Source organism: Meles meles, chromosome 18 (assembly GCF_922984935.1).
Source record: "Meles meles chromosome 18, mMelMel3.1 paternal haplotype, whole genome shotgun sequence".
Classification (NCBI taxonomy): domain Eukaryota; kingdom Metazoa; phylum Chordata; class Mammalia; order Carnivora; family Mustelidae; genus Meles; species Meles meles.
Genome location: NC_060083.1, coordinates 9612209 through 9636299, shown reverse-complemented (window position 1 = coordinate 9636299; position 24091 = coordinate 9612209). Strand labels below are relative to the sequence as shown.

General features: G+C 59.9%; 2 protein-coding genes and 1 long non-coding RNA gene across 10 annotated transcripts; 1 reads left to right on the top strand and 2 right to left on the bottom strand.

Annotated features, from left to right (window-relative positions):
* Positions 1-7024: 7024 nt before the first annotated feature.
* TNK1 (tyrosine kinase non receptor 1) lies at positions 7025-13993 on the top strand. 5 transcript variants are annotated; one of them, XM_045986007.1, is made up of 13 exons: positions 7025-7075; positions 8314-8538; positions 8701-8771; positions 8897-9088; positions 9248-9403; positions 9535-9818; positions 10012-10285; positions 11462-11556; positions 11861-12046; positions 12290-12375; positions 12693-12991; positions 13074-13169; positions 13293-13993. In XM_045986007.1, exons 2-13 carry the CDS (start codon positions 8361-8363, stop codon positions 13404-13406), a joined length of 2031 nt encoding a protein of 676 aa, XP_045841963.1. In that variant the 5' UTR covers positions 7025-7075; positions 8314-8360; the 3' UTR covers positions 13407-13993. The 5 variants fall into 5 exon arrangements, with proteins under 5 accessions (XP_045841963.1, XP_045841964.1, XP_045841962.1 ...); XM_045986008.1 differs by having other exon boundaries at positions 7055-7137; positions 13293-13991; XM_045986006.1 differs by lacking the exon at positions 7025-7075 and adding an exon at positions 7468-7488 and having other exon boundaries at positions 13293-13991.
* An 8-nt stretch (positions 13994-14001) lies between these two features.
* On the bottom strand, positions 14002-18641 carry PLSCR3 (phospholipid scramblase 3). Of its 4 annotated transcripts, none has more exons than XM_045986014.1 (8): positions 18271-18641; positions 17883-18063; positions 17384-17619; positions 17246-17288; positions 16916-17136; positions 16494-16655; positions 14814-14975; positions 14002-14730 (listed from the first exon to the last, which is right to left on the bottom strand). In XM_045986014.1, exons 2-8 carry the CDS (start codon positions 17887-17889, stop codon positions 14674-14676), a joined length of 888 nt encoding a protein of 295 aa, XP_045841970.1. In that variant the 5' UTR covers positions 17890-18063; positions 18271-18641; the 3' UTR covers positions 14002-14673. The 4 variants fall into 4 exon arrangements, with proteins under 4 accessions (XP_045841970.1, XP_045841969.1, XP_045841968.1 ...); XM_045986013.1 differs by having other exon boundaries at positions 17883-18059; XM_045986012.1 differs by lacking the exon at positions 18271-18641 and having other exon boundaries at positions 17883-18262.
* A 1047-nt stretch (positions 18642-19688) lies between these two features.
* LOC123929703 lies at positions 19689-23554 on the bottom strand. Its single transcript, XR_006815954.1, has 3 exons — positions 22651-23554; positions 20083-20198; positions 19689-19764 (listed from the first exon to the last, which is right to left on the bottom strand). It is a non-coding gene; the product is annotated as an uncharacterized LOC123929703 (long non-coding RNA).
* Positions 23555-24091: the final 537 nt, after the last annotated feature.

Genomic DNA, 24091 nt, shown 5'->3' with positions numbered 1-24091 from the left:
TGCCCCACGAGCCTCTCGGAGTCTCCCAGTCCAAACCCACTTCCCTCCCAGACCCGCTCCCTCCTCTTTGGCATCTCCCTCAAGGTTAACAGCAGTGCTAAGCATCTGATGGACAGTCCCTGGCTCTCATGCGCGTGTGTGCTTCTCAGCTGTGAGTGTCCTCCGCAGTCTGGTCCCCACACGTCCCTGGGGCTCTGTGTCTCCGCAACTCTGCCCACCCCAGAGCCACACGGCAGCACTGGTAGTTGCCCAAACCCTTTGTTTGCTCTGGCTCCTTGCCTTTGCCTGGGCTCCTCTGCATACCCCGATGCCCTTCTCCCTTGCCTCTGACGTCACCACTTCCGAGAAGCCTGCTCGGAGCTCCCCAAGCAGAGCAGAGTGTCCCTTCCCTAGACGTCTCTCCTGTGGCACCTGTCACATCAGGTTGGTTGTGTTTCCTTAGAAACCTTCCCTCTAGGGGCACCTGGGTGGCTCAGTGGGTGAAGCGTCTGCCTTCGGGTCAGGGTCACGATCCCAGGGTCCACGGGTCAAGTCCTGCGTTGGGCTCCTTGCTTGGCAGGGAGCCTGCTTCTCCTTCTCCCTCTGCCTGCTACTCCCCCTGCTTGTGCTCTCTTTCTGTGTCAAATAAATAAATAAAATATTTTTTTAAAAAATCTTCCCTGAGCCCCTCACCCAAGAACAGAGGCTACGCAGGCTCTGGCCATTTCAAACAATGGCCCCTAAATTCTTTGACACGTCTCCTGTGGACAGGCAGGATCTGTGCACGCCTTCCTCTATCGCTGGCCCGCCGAATGTGCCAGGAGTCACACTGGGCCACTGCCTGGGCCGCGTCCTAAAGAAACTGGCGACCTCTGCCCTCTGTCTCCTAGGAAATCCACTCAGAAACCCAGTCACCATGCGGTGAGGAGCCCCGGCGATGTGGAGGGTCCACGCTGAGGAGTTGGGTCAAAAGGCAGCATCGACTGCCCCGTGGGAGGATAAGACAGCCCCCAGCTGCCAACTCACCTCCAGACCCAGTGGATCAGAGAAAACCCACCCTCACCCTGTCCTGGTGGAGCTCCAGATTCTCAGACCCTAGGAGCATGATTGGAGAGTTGACCCGGCCTCCAGGACTTATGGCTCGGCAGCAGATCACTGGAACCGTGCGGCAGATAAAGGAGCCGAGGACCTGGCACCGACGGGCCCTGTGTCCACGACATAACTCGCCGCACCCTTCCAGCTACGAGTCACTCGCCAGCCCCAGACTCCATCTCTTCCCTGTAAAATGAACGTGAACACGGGCCACCCCGGAGGGCGACGATGCATCCAACGTGATTGCAAGTGTTTCACGCTCTGTATTAGTCACCTACAGCCGCGTAACAAATTGTTCCAAACCTTAATGGCCCAAAACAATAAACCTGATCTCAGAGTTTTTGCGGATCAGAAATTCGGGAACAGCTTTGCTGTGTGGTTCTGGCTCGCAGCTGCCTAGAACGGTGCTGTCAGATGTCAGTTAGGGTCACAGAAATCCGAGGTTTGACCGGGGCAGGAGGATCATTTTCAAGCTGGCTCACTTGCATGCCTGGCAGGTTGGCGTTGGCTGTGGGCAAGAGGCCTCTGTCCCTCGGCGTGGGGAGCCTCTCCCTAGGACCGCTTGTGCCTCGTCATGACACAGTGGCCGGACTTCCCCAGAGGGAGGGGCTCGAGAGAGGAAGGTGGAAGCGACACGGTCTTGGACGGGCCCATCCTTTCTGCGCTATCCCTCTGATGCCCCAGATCGGCCCTGCTCCCCCCGGGAGGGTGCTGTGTACGACGACATTAATGCGGACGGGGGGTCACTGGCCTCCACTCTGGCTGCCACACACGTGGACACAGGAGCACAGAAACAGGAAGTAACTTGCTCAGAGTCACTGATGGCAAGAGACAGGGTGGGGACTCCAACGCCGGTGGTCAGACCCCGGGGGTGGGCTCTATGCTGTGCTCCTCGGTGAGCTTGGAGGAATAGGGTGGATTCAGGGCACTTCCCACTTCGGAAAGCAAACCAGCAGGGTCGTACAGCGTGGTGGGCTGGCTGGTGACTCTAGCAAGGCAAATCCAAACTGGGAAGGGACAGGCCTCCAGGAGCCGGGGGATGGGGACAGGGTGATGGAACGGGAGGGTTTCACCCCAGGGTCTAGGAAGAGCCAAGCACGGGGGCCCAAACGGGGAGAAGGGCAGGGACAGGTTCACGGGGGAATGCTGATGGGAGTGGTTCAGGCTCTCCCATCAGCATCACTCCCCGCAAAGGAGCTCCTGATGTCAAAAAGTCTCCTTGGCTTCCCCCCACCCAGATGACATTGTCTCACCCATTTGTTCATAAAAGGTTACTGAGCACCTACCCTGTGAGCCAGCCCCTGGACTACTGGGCAGGAGGGACACAGCAAAACCCAGACAAGATCGAGTCTTTTTCTGCCTGGAGCTTGGATCGAGCAGTGGAGACAGACAAGGTCAGAAGAACAATGAGTGGGATAACGGGAAGGCACAGGGATGTCGGAGTTCAGGCTTCCTGTCCTTAGCCAGACCGGGATAAGAGTAGCAGGACTTCCAAGCAGAGGGAACAGCCCCACAAACGCCCAAAAGAGAGAGAGGGATTTTCCCTGTTGAGAGGTTGGCATAGGTAAGACGGCAGGGGGCAGGCCCGTGATCTCACGGAGCAGAGCGGGAAGGGAGGAGCTATGGGGGCGCTGATGCGGCTCCCAGTAGGAGAGGAGAGTTTTCCACAGAGGGATGGGCCCTACCCCCCACCCAAACCCAAGGCAGTAGGTGGGGAAGATACCAGAGGGCCTCTCTGCTTACCCTTCTGGTTCCCTGCCTTCTGGGCAAAAACTTGGCCGGGGGTGAGCGTGTGTTCATCTTTCTCGGATGCAGAGCCCGCGGGGCAGGGCTGGGGTTGGGGAAAGGCACACCGAGTGGGACTGGTGGCCGACCCAGGCCTCCAGGCTTAGCAGGATGCCCCATCTCAGCTTAGAAGGGGTGCCCCCCGAGAGCGGTCAGGCAGCCCTTCCCACACAGATGGGATGAGAGAAGCTTAACTCCAGAAGTAAGACGGGAAGAGGGAGAAGGGAGGGAAGAAGAAGAGGCTTCTCATTCCCTGGGTTTTTTCCAAGCTACAGGCAAAGCTGGGGCTGAGCCTCTGTGTCCGGTTTCCTGTGGGAAAAACGGTCTGGTTTCCTGCTGGAGCACAGGACCTAGGCCCAGAGTCCAGCTGGGGAGGCCCCCTACCTTCACCTCTGCTCCATCCCATTGCCAAGGTCTCAGCAGGGCCAGCCTCTCTCCCCTGAACCGGCGAGACCCTCTTCCCAGAGCTCCCTGTCCTTCCTCTCTCCCTTTTTCCCAGTCGCTTACGCAGCCACCTGGTTCTCTCACTCCTCTCCTAAAACCGTCCAACGGTCATCAGAGCCCTCAGCTAAGGCCCAAGCTCCTGATCGTGTTCTCAAAGGCCCTGTAGAGTGAACCCCACCAGGCCAGGGATCGTGTCTGCTTGTTCCCTAGAACCTGACACAGTGAGAGCTTGCTGAAGGCCGACATGGTGCCTGACCTGGCTCCTGTTGGCCTCTCTGGCAGCAGCTGCCTTCCTATATCCCCATGTCCTCCCCACGTATGTGTTCAACTCCCGGTGGACCTCTGGTGCTCCCAGATCTGTGAAGACGCTGGACATTTGGAGGAAAATCAGGTGTCACGTGTCCTTCCCTGAAAAAGCTCAGGGAACCATGTGATCCCCATCAAGAACTCGGACAACACCAAGACGAGTCTCAAAAAACGTGTTGAATCCCAGAAGCCGAATGCAATTACAGCCTGTGACTCCATCGATAAGAAGGTCAGGAGCAAGAAAAAGTGATCTATGGGGGCGTCTGGGTGTCTCAGTGGGTTAAGCCTCTGCCCTCAGAGGGTCATGATCTCAAGGTCCTGGGATCGAGCCCCACATTGGGCTCTCTGCCAGCGGGGAGCCTGCTTCCCTTCCTCTCTCTCTGCCTGCCTCTCTGCCTACTTGTGATCTCTCTCTGTCAAATAAATACATAAAATCCTTGGGAAAAAAGTGATCTATGAGTTTAGACATGAGAATGGTCACTGGAATTGACTTACAATGGATACAAGTTTCCAGGATCGCTGGAATGTTCTGGGTCTTTATCAGCATCAATACACATGTACATCTGTTGAAATGCATTGAGCTGGGGCACCTGGAGGGCTCAGTCAGTTAGATGCCTGACTTCATCTCAGGTCATGGTCTTGGGTCTTGGGACTGGGCCTTGTTTCAGGGCTACCTCCTCAGCAGGGAGTCTGCTTGTCGCTCTTTTTCTCCCCCTCCCCCTGCTCATGCACTCTCTCTCTCTTAAATAAATACAAATCTTAAAATAAAAAAAGAAAGAAAGAAAGAAATGCATTGAGCTATACGGTTAAATCTGGGCATGTTCCTAAATGTGTTATAACTCAATAAAGTACTGTCAGCATACAAAGTTGCCAATGTTTGTATCAATGACAAAAACCCCTCAGACTATGGATTAAACAGCACATCAGACATAACCAAAGAGAGAATTGGTGAACTGGAAGACAGACCTAAGGAGATTACCTGGATGGCATCACAGTGACCCAAAGATCAAAAGATATTGAAGAGAGTTTAAACAACATGAAGGATGGAATGAAAAGGTCTAGCATAATGCTAATCAGAGTCCCCAAGGGGGAGAGCCAAAGAATGGAGGAAAAATAATGTTTGAGGAGATACTAGCTGAGAATGTTTCAAAACCGATGAAAGATATGAATTCATAGATACAGGAAATACAACACACTGATCAGAATGAGTAAAAAAGAATTCATACCTAGATATTTTTTTTAACTTTTTAAAAATTTCTATTTATTGGGGCGCCTGGGTGGCTCAGTCGTTAGGCGTCTGCCTTCAGCTCGGGTCATGATCCCAGAGTGCTGGGATCGAGCCCCATATCTGGCTCCCTGCTCAGTGGGAAGCCTGCTTCTCCCTTTCTCTCTGCAGCTCCCCCTGCTTGTGTTCCCTCTCTTGCTGTGTCTCTCTCTCTGTCAAATAAATAAAAATCTTTCAAAAAAATTTCTATTTATTTATTTGACAGAGAGAGATCACAAGTAGGCAGAGAGGCAGGCAGAGAGAGAGGAAGGGAAGCAGGCTCCCCGCTGAGCAGAGAGCCCGATGTGGGGCTCGATCCCAGGACCCTGAGATCATGACCTGAGCCATAGGCAGAGGTTTTAACCCACTGAACCACCCAGGTGCCCCCATACCTAGATATTTTTAAATAGAACTACAAAATACCAATGATGTCTTAAAAGCAGGGAGAGGCGTGCCTGGGTGGCTCAGTGGGTTGGGCCTCTGCCTTCAGCTCAGGTCATGATCTCAGGATCCTGGGATCGAGCCCCACATTGGGCTCTCTGCTCGGCAGGGAGCCTGCTTTCCCCTCTCTCTCTGTCTGTCGCTGCCTACTTGTGATCTCTGTCAAATAAATAAATTTTTTTTAAAAAGCAGGGAGAAAGGACAGAGGAATGACAGACTGAGTAGACTTCTTCACAAACAATATGCACTGTACCTGTTACATGCCTACACTGTCCCAGATACTAAGACTAGGAACACGAGGATGAGGGGCATCTGGGTGGCTCAGTGGCTGGGCATCTGCCTTTGGCTCAAGTCATGATCCTGTGGCCCTTGAATTGAGCCCCGCATCAGGCTCCCTGCTGGTGGGGAGCCTGCTTCTCCCTCTCCTACCCCCTGCTGTGCGTTTTCTCTCTCTCTCTCTAATAAATAAATAAAATCTTTAAAAGAAAAAAAAACAACAACACAAGGATAGACAAGACAGACCCGGCCCCTACCATGTGGATCTCTCAGTACAGCAGGGACATCAGATGTGGAGGGAGCTATTACAGTGTGATAAGCTGGCCTCGTTGGAGGGCAAGAGAAGGCAAGGAAACCAAACAGATTGAACTGTAAACTATAAAATTTTTCCCATCAGTGTTGGAATATCCTGTATGATTACAAGGTGGGGTGGGTGTTCCCCCCAAGGGACTATGGGGACAGCTTGCACATCCTTCCTTGGGACAGAAGGAGACACGCCAGATGTCCTGAGACTCGTGACTTCCTCCCTGGCACCCCTGAGGGAAAAGGACAGGGACACTCCTCCTCAGAGCCTTTTTGGAGGTTCTGGACTTCAACCTGTGGCCTCCATCCCCGCAGCCAGTGTACAGAGACTATGTGGGGGAAGGAGGGTTGAGCCAGAATGTGGCCAGTTAAGTGCCAGTTATGGGGAGGGGTGCCCTAAAGCATGGGGTGCTCCCAGACCAGGCACCAAGCTGGGATGGGGGGCAGGAGCCCACCCACACACAAGACCTCCCGCGTGTTCTATCCTGGGGAACTCCCAAAAGGTCCCTTTTCCGGGCAGCACATTGGACCAATATTCAGAGCCAGGCCAGGGACAACGGCTCCAATCTTAGAGCACGTGGGCTGAGGGCTGACTTCCTGCACCAGCAACACCTGTCCGCCCTGGTTCCATTTCAGAGCGCCCTGCGTTACCCTGCCTCCCCCCCCCATATGGGGGCTAGGAAGCCCTCTCCCCTGCTGGGGGGCAGGGACGAGGTCCTGTTTAGCCTCACATTCCCAGGGCCTGGGCAGCATTTCTCCATCTGGTTCTGATGCGCATAAGGGGTGGGGCTCTGGCCGGGAGAGGTGAAAGATTTGGGGAGAGGGGACACAGGGGACAGGACCCCAAGGTCCCAGGAAGTCTGAGGGATGAAAAGTTCTTTGAAAGACGCGGGAAAGAGGATGGAGAGGAGGAGAGAGGAAAGACACGGGAGAAGGGTTTTTCCGGGTCGGGTCTGGCCTGGAGGAGGAGGGCCAGCCGGTCCCGGGGGCGGCGCCCCCCCCCCCCCCCCCCCCGCCTCAGGCCTTCCCGGGTTGGGGGCGAGGGGCGTGGTGGGGCTCCCCCGCGCGGCACCAGGCCCCGCCCTTACGGCCTGCGGCCCCGCCCCCGCTGCTCTGGCCCCGCCCCCCGGGATTTAGTGCTGGCGGCCAGGGTGGTGCCGCTGCCGCAGCTTCCGCCTTCGCCAGGTGAGGGTCCCGCTGAGCGGGGACGCGGGGCACAGGGGCTGCAGGAGCGGCCGTCGCTTGGGGTGCGTCCGCGGATGCCCTGTTCGCCTCCCCTCCCTTCCGCGGCCTCCTTTCCTCCCGTCCCCCTTCGCGTACTGTCCCCACCTCACCTTGCTGGCGGTCTCCCTGGGTCCCGGCCTCCTTCCTCCTCGCCCCTCCGCGCGCCCAGTCCCTAGTTCAGGCCTTCCTCCGGGTTTAACTACAGGTTGGGGGGGGGGGGGGGGGTTCCAGGTGCGTGTAAGGGAGAGCGCGGTGCAGGCAGGCAGCGCCCACAGCTCCCGGCCTTGGTGAGCTCAGACTGGGGGAGTTGCCTGGAAGCCCGGTCGGATTGAGTGACTCAGGTGTGCGGGCAGGGCTCCAGCAGCTGAGCGCAGGTAGGTGTGGGAGGGACTGTGCACCCGGCAGCACCTGGCTCCGTGGGCAGTGCCCGAGCTTAGCTCAGCCTGCACCTGACCGCCGGTCACAAATGCCCAGTGATTTCAGGCGTGGCTGCCTCGCGTGCCCAGCAGGCAGTGAGCTTGGGCATCTCGGAGCCGAGGGGCGGTATATCCGTGTAGTTCAGGGGTGTGCGCACAAGGCCCCTGGCCGTCTCGTGTGCTGTGTGTTTCTGTGGACTTTGATGTCTCCGACACGTGGGGCGGTGTATTTCAGAGGCCGTGAACATCTGTCACCTGTAGGCGCACAGGCACGGTTCACGGCAGTGTTCTGGAACATCTCGGACTTGAAAGGCCATGTGTCTGGGTGGCTCAGCCATCTTTTGCAGCATGTCTGTAGGTCTCCGTGTGTGTGTGTCTGTGTATGTCTGTGTGTGTCTGCGTGTGTGTGTAGCAGTGTTTTGAGTGTGGAGGCAGGTACCTGTGTGTCTGGGCACGCGCATCGGCAGGGCGGAGGCACTGTGTGGTTAGCATTATCTGGGCATCCCCAGCAGGGATGTGGTACGTGGGTGTCCTAGGGGTCCAGGAGCAGGGTGCTATCCTATCTCAAGAGTGGGAAGAGGAACATACTCAGGTCTGCAGAGCTCTAGGATCTCAAGTGTGAGGTGGGGACCGTAGTTGGGTGTGGGGAGCATTTTTCCTGGGGTTTCTGTGAGTGGCCTGATTCCTGGCTTCCTTTGATGCATCCCTCCCTCTGCACCCGACTGTGCCTGATGGGGTCGGGGGCGGGGTGGTGGAGCTCGAGGCCCCATTTCTGCTGTCCAGGAGTCCCGTCGGCTTTGTGTCTGGAGCTGGATGCATGGACCTCCGGGATGCCTTCTCCAGACAGGCTGCCTGAGGCGAGTTCACTGTGGCTGCTGAGGCTGCTCCGGGACATCCAGCTGGCTCAGTTCTACCAACCCATCCTTGAGGAGCTTAATGTGACCCGGCCGGAGCACTTCGACTTTGTCAGGCCCGAGGACCTGGATGGCATTGGAATGGGCCGGCCTGGTAAGGGATCCCTGGTCTCTTCTTCCTCAGCCTGATACTTTGTAACCCGCCTCTCCCTGCCCCCCACCAGCCCTCTTCAGGCCTGTAAATTCTCCTGCGACCCGACCTGCCCCCATGGCCCACCATGTACCACCCACATCCCCTGATTCTGACCTTCCCCAGCCCAGCGCAGACTTGCCGAGGCTCTGAAGAAGCACCGTTCGGGGCTCAAGTCAAAGAACTGGGTCTACAAGGTGTGTGTTTTGGGGGGGGGGGCAGCAGGCTTCAAGGGCCCGCTTAGGCCCGGGACTGGGGCAGGCCGAGTGCCAGGGAGGAGTGGTACAGGGCTCCACACACTTAATTCCCACCCCTGCTTCAGATCCTTGGGGGCTTGGCACCTGAGCAGAAGGAGACCAACTCAGCTCCCGACAGCCCCCTGTTCCTCCCTGAGCCGGAAGGGGGACTCAAGTGTCTGATCCCGGACAGTGCTGTGTGCAGAGGGGAGCTGCTGGGCTCTGGCTGCTTTGGCGTGGTGCACCGAGGACTGTGGACGCTGCCCAGCGGCCAGAGTGTGAGTCCGGGGAGCCTCCTTCATTCTCCGTGCTGGGGCCAGCTGCTGCTCTGGTCTTTGCTTTTTCTTTCTTTCTTTTTAAATTTTGGCTGCCCCTCTGCCCTGCATGCCCTCTCTGCTCTGGATGCCAGAGAGTGTCCTTTCCCTATGACGCCCCAGGTCCCAGTGGCTGTCAAGTCCCTCCGGGTGGGTCCTGAAGGCCCCGTGGGCACAGAGCTGGGGGACTTCCTTCGAGAGGTGTCTGTCATGATGAACTTGGAGCACCCACACGTGCTGCGTCTGCACGGCCTGGTACTGGGCCAGCCTCTGCAGATGGTGAGCGGGCCCAGACAGCAGCTCCCAGGGCAGGGGCGCGATGGGAGGGAGGGAGGGGGTGGGCGGCGGGGAGGGGGTGGGCGGCGGGGAGGGGGGCAGACCTCTGCTCACGCGGCGCCGCTCCCTGGTAGGTGATGGAGCTGGCGCCGCTGGGCTCCCTGCACGCGCGCCTGACCGCGCCGGCCCCGACACCTCCGCTGCCCGTGGCCCTGCTCTGCCTCTTCCTGCGGCAGCTGGCGGGGGCCATGGCGTACCTGGGGGCCCGCGGGCTGGTGCACCGAGACCTCGCCACACGCAACCTGTTGCTGGCTTCCCCGCGCACGGTCAAGGTGGCGGACTTCGGGCTGGTGCGGCCGCTGCGCGGTGCCCGGGGCCGCTACGTCATGGGCGGGCCCCGCCCCATCCCCTACGCCTGGTGAGGGGCCGAGGGGGCGCCGATCCCGGCGGTGCGCGCGCGCCAGGCCCCCCCCCCCCCCCCCCCCCCGGGAAGGCCTGGACGAGGATTCGGAAGGGGTTGGGAGGGAGATCACGGAGGGCAGAGGTCGCGGTGGGGGAGACGCCCCCGCCCCCCCCCCGCTCGGCGGCCCCACTCAGCAGCGTTTCCGCAGGTGTGCGCCAGAGAGCCTGCGCCAGGGGGCCTTCTCTTCTGCGTCCGACGTGTGGATGTTTGGGGTGACGTTGTGGGAGATGTTCTCCGGGGGCAAGGAGCCCTGGGCCGGGGTCCCGCCGTACCTCATCCTGCAGCGGCTGGAGCAGGACCGGGCCCGGCTGCCTCGGCCTCCCCTCTGCTCTAGGGCGCTCTACGCCCTCGCCTTGCGCTGCTGGGCCCCCCACCCCGCCGACCGGCCTAGCTTTTCTTACCTGGAGGGGCTGCTCCAAGAGGTGGGAGCCCCTACCTCCCCACACACACCCCGTCTCACCTCCCCGTTTTCTCCCAGAGTTGCACGCACAAGACTAACAGATAACTCCAGGGCTGGGGTCTGGGCCAGACCAGCAGATTCGGGCTCTACCTGCAGGGTGCTCGGAGCCCTGGGGAGGCAGCTTGGCCTACACAGATGTGGGCTCAAGGGCTGGGGGCTGGGCCAGAAAAGGGGGCACAGGCACACAGAGCAGCGGGTGGCTGTGGGTGTCCCCAGGCAGAGGTTAAAGCAGTTCAGCGGGCAACCCAGGGAAGACAGTGCCTGGACCTCAGGGGCGCACCCTGCGGGGATAAGGAAGGAGCCATAGATAACCAGAGCTAATGCAGGGCACTTGATCTGTGGAAGGGACCATGCTAAGACACTTAGACGATTTTCCTGCACCACTACTTCATTCTCACCATCCAGGAAGGCCACTCTTTCGTGGCCTTTACCGCTGGGGCAGTTACGGCATTGACATTGAAGTGCTTTGCCTAAATTCACACAGTAAGCAGAGGAGCGGTCTTAGGTCAGTTAAACCAGTGAAATGACCCAAACCACCGAACTCTGTTGTTGAAGTTCAGTCTTTACTCCGAGGGCATCTGGGAGCCATGGAAGGGTTTTGAGCGGGGGTGGGGGGCTCCACAAGCCAACGTTATGTGCTCTGTTGCTCTGGCTTGGTGCAAGAAGGGATGGGAGGCAGGACAGCGAACATGGGAAGAGCAGGTAGGTGACGGGCTGCGAAGCAGGAATGAAATGATGCCGATATCTGGTTCAGAGTCAAGGCAGTGGGGCCGGAAAGAAATGGAAAATTTCTGGAGGCCCCAGGAGGCAGAGCTGTGTGTGGAGTAAAAGCAGCCTAGGGGACAACCCTCGCCTTGGTTCTCCTAGGTAGAGACAGGGCCCCCCTTTTTTGCTTGCTGACCCCTGGGCTGTGTCCAGCTTGGCATGGACTCCAGGCCTGCCTCCCCTGCTGGATGACAACCAGGGGATGGGGACAGTCTCACCCTGGGCCCGGGACCGAGGACATAGCTGGAACGGGTTTCATTGTTGGGGGCAAGAACAGAGAGGGGTCTCCTTTCTTCCCTGCTCCCACGAAATTACCCTTTGGACTTGGGCCACACCCCACACCCCCTGACACCCTTTCCCCCTGTCTCTGCAGGCCTGGCCTCCTGAGGGACGTTGTGTCCAGGATGTCATGGAGCCAGGAGCCCTAAGGATGCAGAGTGGTGACCCCATCACCATCATCGAGGGCAGGTGAGAGCCTCGTGCCACACACACGTCCCCAGCAGGAGGACTCCCAGCCCACCTTCCTGACGCAGGTCCGACCTGCTGCTCCCCAGCTCCTTGAACCCGGCTCCTCTGCCCCGCCTCTACCCCACTGGGCCCGGGGAGCTGCACTACCATCGTGGTGGCCTCCGGCTGGAGCCACCAAGCCCATAGAGCCCTTTTGTGTTCGGGAGAAAAAAAGCTTCCCTTCCTCCAGGCAGATGCTTGCGAGCTGAATGTGGGCTCGCGCCCAACCCCCGCCCAGCGCCTTCACCACTGCCTCTTCCCACAGCCCGGACTCCGCGACCTGGAAGGGCCAGAACGGCCGGACACTCAAAGTGGGCAGCTTCCCGGCCTCGGCGGTGATGCTGGCAGACGTGGGGGGCCCGCCAGCTACCCGTCCGTTCCAGAGGGTCTCCCCTGGCCAGGGAGAGCGACAGGAGGGAAGCGGAGATGGGTGGGCACCTGAAACAGTGGGGTAGGGCAAGGGGGGACCCAGCTGGGATGGGGGAACCACGTCTTGCAACTTCTCTGGAAGGAAAGCTTGGGGAGGGGGCCCGGGCGAGGCTGGAGGGAAGGTGGGCTCGGCTCCTAGCTGGAGGGTCCCCTCTGAGTCTCTGCCTGCCTGGGAGAGCCCCCCAGCATTTCTGGGGGAGGGGACACGGCTAGGCGGGTCAGGGGTGGGGGTGTGGAGAGTGAATAGGATCCCTGTCTCCCACAGGGACAGAGGGAAGGCAAACCTTCGGGATTTACCTCCTGCACGGGCCCAGAGAAGGAACAGGAACGTGCCCCTGCAGAGAATGAAAGGTGGGCATGGCTGGTGGGGACCTGGCCTCCGGGGTCTCGAGATCAAGAGCGACTCTCCAAGCCTCCCCCTGCCTGTCCCGACCTTGGCGCACTTGACTGGACAGCCCGGCTGGACTTGAGGGACTGCCCACCCCACCCCCAGCTCCTGCCACCTCGGCCTTTTGGGGCCTCCCCTGCCTCGACTCTGGTGTCTGCTGGGCACACCCTACTGCACCCCTAGCCGAGGGTCACCCCAAGAGCAGGACATAGAGTGGGGAGAAGGCGGGGCCCTGCGCCTGTGCTCCTTTCAAGCTCTATTTTTTTTTCTCAACGTACAGTCATTTCCAAGAGTCTGGAGTCCGTTCTGTCCCTGGGCCCCCGCCCCACAGGGGGTGGTTCGAGCCCCCCCGAACTTCGTCATGCCAGAGCTGTGCCCCAGGGACCCCCAGGCCTGCCATCCTGGACTCCCTTTGCCTCCAGCCCTTCTCAGCCCAGCCAGCCCCCCAGAGAGCGGGCTCCCTGGCCCAAAAGGGAACCCCCCCACAGCCAGCCCTCGGGAGCGCCTGCCGCCGGCAAAGCCACCGTCCCCTCTGGAGGCCTCTTGCCCGACCCTGAGCTGCAGAGGAGGGTCACGGAGGTGAGCTCTCCCTGAAGTGGCTGGCATCAGGAGGGGGCTCCGGGCTGGGGCGGCGGCCTGAGCAAGGCTTTGTGCCCCGCAGGTAGAGCTGAGCGTGCACGGAGTCACCCACCAGGAGTGCCGAGCGGCACTGAGGGCCACTGGGGGAGACGTGGTTTCTGCCATCCGGAACCTCAAGGTAAAGCCAGACGCTGCTCTTGGGTTCCCGCCGCTCCCGCGGCCCCCACCCGCCGACCGGCACTCACTGTCCCCCCCCCCCACCCAGCACTCACTGTCCCCGCCCCCCGCCACCACCCCACAGGTGGACCAGCTCTACCATCTGAGCAGCCGGTCCAGAGCCGACTGCCAACGCATCCTGGAGCATTACCAGTGGGATCTCTCCGCGGCCAGTCGCTATGTCCTGGCCCGGCCCTGAGCGCTGCCCCTTGGGCGTGGATACCGGCCTGGATGGACGGCCTGGCCGTGTGGGACCAAGCAGAACCAGAACGGATCCCACCAGGGCAGAACGTCCCCCCCGTGGAGACTGTGCCGGAGGCAGCAGCAGCAGGAGCTGGGGCCGGGCATGGACAGGCATCTCCTCCCGTGCCCCTTGGCCTCTGAAGGCTCCAGCCCCCTTGGCTGGTTCATAGAAGGATCTAGTCCGGTCTGCCTACCGTATTCCCAACCAAGAGAACTTGGAGGGACAGAGTTGTCCCACGTCACACGTACAGGAAGCTTCCGCTTGCTCAGGAGGACCTCGGCAGGAACAGCCATCCCGAGCGGCCCCACCACGCCGGACTGTGTGTGCGCAGCCATCCCAGATGGCAGAAGCCTCCCTACGGATTCGGGGTACGTGGCCCAGACTGCGTGGCTTGGTCTGGGGCCATGATGGAGGACGGCGTTGCCCTCTTGGACTCAAGGACACTGGACCTGGGCAGCCTGGATGGCCAGCACCCCCCCCCCCGGCCACCTACTTCCCTGGGTTTCTTCCCGCACCCGCGCTTCTACTCTCCCATGACGTACATCTCCAGTATCCAAAAAGTTACAAACTTTATATGAATATAACGTACAAAGGTGCAGCTTCCTTCCCCGGGGCGAGGAAAGGACGAGATGCTTGCGTAAGGCACGGGAGCTGCTAAGCGCCGGCTGCGGGCAGGGTCCAAGGGGGAAGGACGTCGGCACCAGAGGGCAGGCCCTACAGCTGTTGGCGGGGAGGCGGGGATCCCCCCTCAGAGGCCCACGGTCTGAGGCTGGACTCGCTGGCCAAGCCAGTGCGGGGCAGGGGGGAGAGCGGCCTTCGCCGCCATCTTTGGTGCTGCAGGGCCTCAGCCCCAGCTCTGTCAGAAAACCCCAGGGCTCTGGATTCCACAGACCACACGTGGAGCAGAGGCCTGGTAGGGGGTGAGAGGACGGGGAGGGAGAGTCTGAAAGCGGATATGCCTGCGCGCCGGGGGCTCGCCAGAGACGGTGGTGGGAGGTCGCAGGGGCAGGGCTCTCCTATATACCCTTCTCTGGGGGCCGAGGTGAAGGAGGCCGGGGAATGAGGGTAGGGGTAGGGCCGCGTGGCCCCTAGACTCTCAGGCATCCCTGTCTGTCCCCTGTCATGTGCATCGAGGGACTGGGCTGCCTCTGAGGAGGGGCTGGGGCAGGCCGCCATCTTGGATCCCCGTTGAGGTGATGGTCTCCTCACCCAGAGGTGGCCTCTAACTGGTGATGGCCGAAGGCCCAGCGCCTCCTCGCTTCTCGAAGAACATGTAGTCCTGAGGGGAGGGCACTGTCACCAGAGCTCAAAGCCTGGTGGGAGAGCAGAGGGGCAGGAGGGGAGGCGGGGCGGCCAACTCACGATGAGGAATGTGGCTCCCAGCAGCACGGCCTTCACCTTCACGTCCAGATCCAGCGGGAACTGCAGGCCGAAGTCATCTGCATCCGTGAGGGCCTCTCGGAGCAGCCCCCCCCACTGCTTGCTGATGCGGCCCACACTGCGGGACTCATCCGGGGTCTTCACCTGGGGGTGGGGGGTGGGGGGCAGAACCCAACTGGGAAGGATGCGACTGACCCCCCACCATCACCCCGCACGAACCATGCAGGCCCTCCACTCCGGGAATCCTTCCGACAGCCTCGGGTTTCCACGTGACATCAGGGGAAACTGAGCCAGCCTAGGTCGTGCTGCGTGTGTCTAGCAAAAATCAGAATCCGGGCTCTGATGTGTGGCTCTTAAAAGGCCACACGTGAGAACAGAACATCAGCCGTGGGAGACGTGGAAGTGTGATGGGTTCGTCTCAGCGCAGGGCTGCCTGCTGGGTTTGTTCTGGTTACCGAAGTACCCAGAACCCATGGTGGGTGCCGTGGGTGCCCTGAACACAGTAGCCTGGGTCAAGTGAGGCCAGAGAGGCTGAGCTCTAGTTGCCCCCAGGCTCCTGGAAGGCTCGAATCTGCACAGTAGGATGGGCCCTGTCCACCATCACATGCCAGCTTCGTCCACCCGCTTCTATGGGGGCCAGCAGTAAGTGGCTTGTGAGGACCCAGATTTCCACGGGCCTCCCTGGGCCCAGCAGCAAGAGCCCCTGCCGCTGTGGGTGGGAACTCACAGTGATCCCCTGGTCGTTTTCCTAGGCTTAGTCTTCATGACTGGAACGATGCCCTTCCCGTCACCTTCCCCCACTGCCCCCGAGAGCTGGGGCACTCCCGCACACCAGTCTCAAGATGAGGAAGGGCTTCTCCCGGCCAGCCCTGGGGTCCCAACTGCAGCCCCAAATAGGGATCTTCATAATTAGGTAAAAGGGAGACTGGCCCTGTGAGGGCCCCGAGGTCTCCACATTCCCATCCCGAGCTCACCCGGTGATCTTCCCATCATGGAACCTCCACCCACACTCCGAGGTGACTCCGATTTTAAAAGCAGGCTTGGGCCAGACACCTCATCAACAGCCTTGGGAAGTCTGTGGGCTTCTACCTGTTATCCCTCCCTTATCTGTACGGGTGATCGTCTCTGAGAGAACTCAAGGGTCTGTGAGATGCCTATCTTCTAGAAACCTTCCCCTGAGAGTATCAGCACTTGGGCTCTCCCGTTGGATGACAGAAATGCATGATGACAGGGATATAGATCACCCGGATTCCCGGCTGGAGGGGCTGTTTGGACTTCTAGGTTGGCGGGGCAAGCGGCAGGACCTTAGCAAGTCTGGTGCCTGCTCCTGGGTCTGGGCTCACGGACTCCTGCAGAGCAGCCACGTGGGTCCAGCCCACAGCCGACTTGCCCTAAATTGGGCCAGCCTTAAACTTTCCCCTTCCGCACAGGGCTGCTGGCGACCATCAGCACTGGTCCCTAAGATGACACCCTCTCTGCCAAGCTTTCACTTCTCAGGACCACAGGGACATCCCTTCCTGAGTGGAGGAACCCTGGAAGTGTGGTACAAGTCACAGTGGATGTTAGAGCTCAGGGTCGTGACCTTCGTGTTGGCCATCCCACCTCACAGAAGCTGCCATCCGGGTTTAGGAAGGCCCCAGGAATCTCCCCATATTCCCGTACCTCAAAGTTGGTGTCTGTGCCGCAGCCACAGGTCCAGCAGGGCCCCACCACACGCAGGACGGTGCGGCGATCGGCATCCTGGATGGAGAACTTGGGGAGGAAGGGATGCCAGGTCTGTAGCACGTGGCCAATGGTGGTGCCGGGGGGAGCCTGGACTTCCATCTGGAGTGGGAGGCACGCGGGGTCAGCCGAGCCTCGGCACCCGGGCCCAAGCTCTCACCGGTCGGGCTTGGTCACCCGTCTCCCCTCACAAGACCTCCCGTGCCCTCCCTAGACCACTTGTCACCGCACTCACGGCCGCCCATCTCACCGGCCGGCGCCCACGCCTCATTCCGAGCGGACCGTGCTCAGTCAGTGGTCTCCCCACAATGGCCTGGCCTCCCTGCCGGAACCCCTCGTCCGCCCCGGCCCTCCCCGCCCACCTCCTGGAGGCCGCACGGGCAGCAGCCGCAGCCACAGTGGAGGGGGCGGAGCAGGCGGAGCACCTCGCGGTCACCGGGGTCCACCACGCGGACACGCAGGGGCCGGCGGGCGCCGCAGCACAGACGCGCGCAGCAGTTGCTCTCCTCGGCCGCCTGACCCAGGGGCTGGCCGGCCCCCGAGCGCAGTTCATACCGGTTACAGGTCTCCCAGCCTAGGAACGCTGCCACAGGGGACAGGCCGAGGCTCAGGCAGGGGCACCCCCGAGAGCGCACCCTCTCCGCCCCCCCACCCCCCGCCACGAAGCCCAACCTACTCCCCCTTCCACTCACCTTCCACGCGCTCAGCCTTCTGGTGAATCAAGATCTGATCGATCTGGAAAGAGAGTGGGGTGGGCGGCGATGTCAGCGGGCTGGCCGGGACGCCAGGGTCCCCGCCTCATCCCGCCACCCCTCCTCCCTCCCACTCACCTGCACCAGGAATTCGAGGCCGGAAGGCACCCCGGGCAGTGGCAAGAACGGGGCGGCAGGCCCCGGGGCTCCAGGGCCGGGCGAGGGAAAGACAGAGAAGCCGGGCGCAGGGGCAGGTACGTGGGCGGGCACTGGCGCCGGCCCGGGCCCGGGGTGCAGCGCCGGCTCCGGGTACCCCGCGGTCACAGGGTAGGGAGGTGGGGGTGAAGGGGCGTGCCCTTTGTGGGGCAAGTAGCCTGTCGAGGGGGACAGGGGAGGATTAGAAGGGGACCCGCGGCCTCACCCCCTTCCCCAGGGGTGCCCAGCCGCGAGGCTGCGGCGGGGGGAGTGTGATGGGAAGTGGCCGAGAAAGATGCGGCGGGGGAGCAGGGCGGCGGCTCCTGGAGGAAGGGAGGGGCCCACGCAGCCAGTCGGAGCACATTCCCGGAGGATGGGTTCGACGCCCGGCTCCCGAGTCCGTGGGGGGATAACGGAGACCCTCCGCCCGGCGCCCACTTACCTGCCATGGGAGAGGGGCGAGCTGGCGGGATAGCGGGGTGTCCGGGAGGCTCAGTCTGAGCGGCGGAGGCAAGTTCGGGCACAGCCAGACAGACACAGAGACAGACACAAAGACGGAAAGGCAACGCGGACAGGCGGCTGCGCCCGCCGCCGGCCCAGGGTCTCTCGGGTGGCGCCTCTGACTCAGGGAGAAACCGAAACTGTCAGCGGGCAGGGCGGGGTACCTGCGACCCTGCATTCCCTCGGGGGCCCCAGAACCGCCCCCTCCTTTGTTCTCCCATTCCCCGCGAAGGCGGCTGTTGGCAGACGGCAGGACAGACGGACCCGCGGCCCGACTAACGGCCGGACCTCCGGGGAGGCCTCCTGACCCTTCGGTGCCCCCTGCTCACCTCAAGCCCCTGGAAGAGCTGGGGTGCCCAGCTCCCGGCGGCTCACAGGAGCTCGGGGAGGCGGGCCCGAGAGATGCCCCCGCCCCTCGACCCGTCCAGGCCCCGCCCCTCCCGGCCTGGGCGGCGCGCCTGCGCACAAAGGAGGCCGGCTCTCCGCTGGCTGTGGACCGCTGGCTGCGCGGGGCGGTCCGCGTCCCCTCCTCCTCCGCTCCGCAGCCCCAGGCCGGAGGACGCTTGCCTGGGGAGGGCCGCCGGCGGAGACCTAGCCCTGCGACCCCGCCAGGTCTGCGGGCGCGGAGGGCTCCGTGTCCCTGGGTGGGAAGCGAGGGCAGCTTGCGCGGCGCTGGACCCCAGGCTCCTCCTCCCAAGGGCGGTTCGGGCCCCGCTGACGCAGCGGAACACCCTCACACTCCCTCATTGGCTTCCAGGGCTGGTGCCCGGCTCCCTTTCGGCCTCCCGGGGGCTGCCTCGCGGGCTCCTCTCCGTGACGCCGCAGTCACCCACGCGGACACCTGGCAACTACAGTAGTGCCTGCAGGAACCCCAGGCCACGTGGTGACAGGCCGCCCAGCGGTGTCTGCGGTGACCGTGCGGCGCAGGGAGGGGGGCGGAGGAAGCAGCGCGGTTGGCAGGAAAGCCTCCGGAGAAGCCTCTCCTGCCCCGCAGTTTCGAGGAAGCCCTGGGCCTGGGGCACTACGGGCCGAGTGGTAGACAGGAGCTTAAACGGGGAGGCCAGCGGGCCTGCTGGGAGCCGGGACTTGGCCCCAGGGACCGCACGGAGCCCACCGCAACACTTTCAGACCCAAGGAGAAGGTCAATTCTGTGTTTTAGAAAAAGCCACTTAAACCGCAAGGTGGACCGTGCAGGCACCCGGGGACAGTCGCTGGGGGAGAGGATGCTGTGTTAGTGCGGACAGATAGACGTGGCAGACTTGGGGGACACTTAGACGGTAACATAGAACTTGTTGGAGGGGTGAGATGTGGAGGTGAGGAGTTCAGTCCCTCTCTGGTGACCAGATCACCCCTTGAGGTCACCCCTCAAGAGGAACACAGGGAGAAGGTTTGGGGGTGACAGTGGGCTCCTTTGCCCTTATGTCCATGCTCCTCCAGGCTGGTCAGCTGCTGCCACAGCTTTCATCATCGTGAACTTCAGACCCAAGTGCCTGACCTCTCCCTTGGTACCCCTTAGTACCTCAGATTCAACTTGGCCCAAACCATATAAATATCCGGAAATTCAATTACTCAACAAAGACTCTGTGAGCACCTACTCTATGTCAGACAGCACTGATAGGAGCACACAGTTGGTTTTTGTTTGTTTTCTTAAGATTTTTATTTATTAGAGAGCATGAGCACGGGGAGGAACAGAGGGAGAGGGAGAAGCAGGCTCCCCACTGAGCAGGGAGAGCCCATGCAGGGCTCGATCCCAGGACCCCGGGATCCTGACCTGAGCCCAAGGCAGATGCTTCACCCACTGAGCCGCCTGGGCGCCCAGGAATCTACAGCAGTTAAAAGAGAAATTAAAAATTGCTGATGTCCTGCGGCTTGCATTCTAGTAGAGAATAGACAGAAAATGTAAAATATTCTAGAGGGCAGATGTGACGAGTGCTCTGAAGAAAGACAGAGCAAGGTAAGGAGGCTACAGGGTGGTGGGCAGGAGTGGCGCTACCGAAGGGGGTGGGCGAGGAAGGTGCCACTAAGGAGGTGGGAGTTGAACAAAAGAGGTCAAGGATCGAGCTAGTCGACTTCTACGGAAGAACGTTTCCAGCGGAGGGAACGCCAAAGGCAAAAAGCTCTGAGGGAGAAGCCTGGCTTACCTGTTCAACGGACAGAAAGGAGACCGCTGCAGCCAGAATGGAAGGAACCAGGGAGAAGTAAGACAGGTCATAGGAGCCCGAACCACACACAGCCCTGCAGACCACTGGATTGGACTCTGAGTGAGACAGGAAGGATTGCAGGGTTTGGACGGAGACCGGAAACTGACACTCACTCAATCAGTGAATCTTCAGTGAATCAGTGAATCAGGAGAGAATCTTCTGGGAGCCTCACAAAATACCTCTGCGTGGGCCCCGGGTCCTAGAAACTCAGTTAGAATATCTGGGGTCAGTGTAGACAGGAGACCTTTTTGAGAATTCTCTGTGAAGATTTTAATGTGCAGCGAAGGCTGACGACCCCGGTGTCACCGGGTGTCTCTCTCTCAGGCTGCTCTGTCTTGAGTAGGCAGGCAAGGGAACTGGAACTAGAAGTTCTTGGAAGAACTAGGTGGGAGGTGATGGGGGCTTGGACCAGGGGCCAGAGTGGTAGGTGAGGAGCGGGTGGTGAGATTCCGGGTTTGCATTTAACCAGCCATCCTTGATGGCTTGCGACTGGGGCTGGGCCGGGAGGCATTCCTGACGGGGCTCTGCTCTTCCTGCTCGCCCATTTCCTGCCTGCTCACCCCATCCTGTGCTCCAGAAACTCCTGTTCTCCCTCCTGACTTGTTCCCAGTGTGGTTTGTCCCTTTTCTTCTGGTGAACTATTCACACTGATCCCCAGCAGGTGGGCAGAAGCCTTACCAGTCCCCCAAAGCAAAAGGAGCCTGCCTCCGTACCTACATGTAACACCGATCACGCTGGAACAAATTGCTTTTGCTAGGGTCTGTCTACACTGCTGAAGTCTGAATGTCTTGGCGTGTACAAGAAGGAAAGGACTTAGCACGGGGAGCCGGACAGAAGGGAGTTTGGATCCCGGCTTACACCCGGCTGTGATACGGAACAAGCTGCTTCCCCTCCACCAGCTTCACTTCCCGCTGCCTTGTAGGACCCGCAAGAACTGGAAACGTCGTGCCGTGATAACCGGGACCAATTACTAAGCGCGTCTTATTTATCTGGGTTCCTCAAGGCCCCCCCTCCCCCACTGGCAGGGTCAAAGCTCAGGTGTTAAGGATCACAGTATAGGGAAGCTTGCCATTCCCGATGTTGGGGTGTCCTCCACGAGGAAGTCCCCCGCGGCCCACGCGCTGCCTGGGGTAAAAGATGGAAATGCAGCAGGAGCCCTGGACTGGGTGCTTGGAGCCGGGGGATCCCGGGCTGGCTCCGCCATTGGCACTTTGGGCCCCTCTGGGGGTCCCTCTGAGGCTGCATTTTCGTCTCACTAAAATGAAGAAATATTGTGATCTTGTACTAGTACACCTCCTCCACAGATATAAATGCTTCTGTGGCTCCCCACTGCCCTCAGAAGAGCCCGACTTCTCAGCCCAAGGCTCCCCACCCTTTGGCTCCCGGAATCCACATTTTTCACTACGACCCCCTCTGGGTCTGCAAGCCATTCACCCAAAATTCTTTTTTTTCCTTTTTAAAGATTTTATTTATTTGACAGAGAGAGAGAGCACAAGCAGGGGGAATGCAGTCAGAGAGAGAGGGAGAGGCAGACTCTCCACTGAGCGGGGAGCCCGACACGGGGCTCAAACCCAGGACCTTGGGGTCATGATCAGAACTGAAGGCAGAGGCTTAACCGACTGAGCCACCCGGGCACCCCTGGCCACCAGGAATTCTTTCAGGTCTCAAGTCCACTGGGCTCTCGTCTGCTTCAGGGCTGCCTTAAAAGCTCCTACCCGGGTCTGGAGCATACCCCCGCCCCCTCACTGCGTCCTCCAGGTCCCCAGGGAATGTTTTCGCACACTGCAGCCGCTACAGGAGTCCAGAGCTCAGAAGGGACCAGGGCGGGAGACAGAAATCCTAGGTTTAAAAGTATTCCGATTATAACTGAAGATGGGGACTCGAGATTACCCCCAAATCCTCTCATTTAGAGAAACGGCCTGTACTTTTTTTGAACGCACACCTTCAGAAAAATTAAGCACGTGCCTCCAGCACATCACACAATATGCACTCGATGAAACACAAACGTGGAAAGTAACAAAGCTGATGTTAAAATACATCCACACAGGGGTGCCTGGGTGGCTCAGTGGGTTAAGCCGCTGCCTTCGGCTCAGGTCATGATCTCAGGGTCCTGGGATCGAGTCCCACATCGGGCTCTCTGCTCAACAGGGGGCCTGCTTCCCTCTCTCTCTCTCTGCCTGCCTCTCTGCCTACTTGTGATCTCTTTCTGTCAAGTAAATAAATAAAATCTTAAAAAAAAAAAATACATCCACACAGGTGTTCTAACTTTTCACTGAAATTTGAAAACCATGGATCAAACCGGACGGCGAAGGGGAAGCTGGTAGGTCAGCCACAGCGAGAGGGAAAAGCGGGAGTAGTGACAGAGAAGCAACAGGTTGTCGGGGCGCCTGAGGGGCTCAGTTGTTAACATCTGCCTTCGGCTCAGGGCATGATCCCAGGGTCCTGGGATCGAGCCCGACATTGGGCTCTCTGCTCGGCGGGAAGCCTGCTTCTCCCTCTCTCACTCACCTGCTTGTGTTCCCTCTCTCGCTGTGTCTCTCTCTGTCAAATAAATAAATAAAATCTTAAAAAAAAAAAAAAGGGGTCGTGTTCCGGGGATAGCGTGGCCAACTCTGTCCCATGCTGCTGAGGCCGAAGACGACAAGCTTGAGAGCCGTCCGCTGGATCGCGCAACCAGAGGTTCTAGTGAGTCACAGGATCCTTCCAAGGGCATTTATGGGAAAGAGATGGGATGGGAGACCAGCCGGGGTTGGCAGGTGATGCGTAACCCTGAGTCCAGAACTCCCCCTGAGCTCCCCAACTACCTGTTTGGATGCGTCCCAGGCATTTCAGAAGCAGCCCGTCCAACACCTGCCAACCTGCCTCCTCTGATCTGTTTTTCTCATCCGAGCAATAGCACCTCAAGCAGGTGTATAACCCGGAAGGCTCCCGCTCATGCAGCCCTTATATCCAGTCCATCAGCGGGTCCCAACAGCACCACCTTCGAAATGCATTCTGACCTCGGCCCTTCTGACCCTCTCCTCCAGCCTGAGACAAGCCACCACCATCATCTCGTACCTGGGCCTCCTCTCCTGCCTTCCTCCGATGGGTTCTCCAGATCTTCTAAACGTAAACATCAGATCCTAGCATCCTCTGACTTCAAACCTTTCAACCATTTACTGCTGCGTCACACATGAATTCCAAGTGCCTTACCACTGCCGGAAAGGCCCCGCATGGGCATCCGGGATCTGGGGCCCTGGTCACTACCCATCAGCCACACTGGTTTTGCCCCTTCTCCAGCGCACCTGATTTTTTCCTGCCTCAAGGATTTTGAACGGCTCTTTGTGGTCTGTTCTGAAGGTTATTCTTCCTGTCTAAAATATGCTTCCCCTCAGGGCACCTGGGTGGCTCAGTTGTTGAACGTCTCCCTTGGGCTCAGGTCATGACCCCAGGGTCCTAGGACTGAGCCCTGCGGCACTGTGCTCTCTGCTCAGCGGGAAGCCTGCTTCTCCTTCTCCCACTCCCCCTGCTAGTGTTCCCTCTCTGTCAAATAAATAAATAAAATCCAACCTTGTACTTGATTAGCTCCCGCTTCAATGGACTTCCTCTGAGACGGCTTCCCACCCCCTACTCCCTTTCCCTACTCCACTACCCCACCGTCCCCCTGCCTCCCTGTTCTTTTCCTTCAGGCACGAAGCACAACTCACAATGACCCATTTGTAGGTTGAGTTGTTCAAGTCCTTTCTACTCCTAGATGGGCGACTCCATGGGGAAACGATGGCGTCTACCTTGTTCAGACTTAAATTTCCTTGTACTGTGTGTCTGACACATGATGACTAATTCACGGGCCCTGGCTGCCCCCTACATCTCTTCCGGTTCCCCACCTACTGTGGGTGCCGCGCCAGCCTGCCTGGCCACCTTTTCTCACTCTCCTGCCTCAGAAATTCCACCCACCCACAATCAAAGTCGA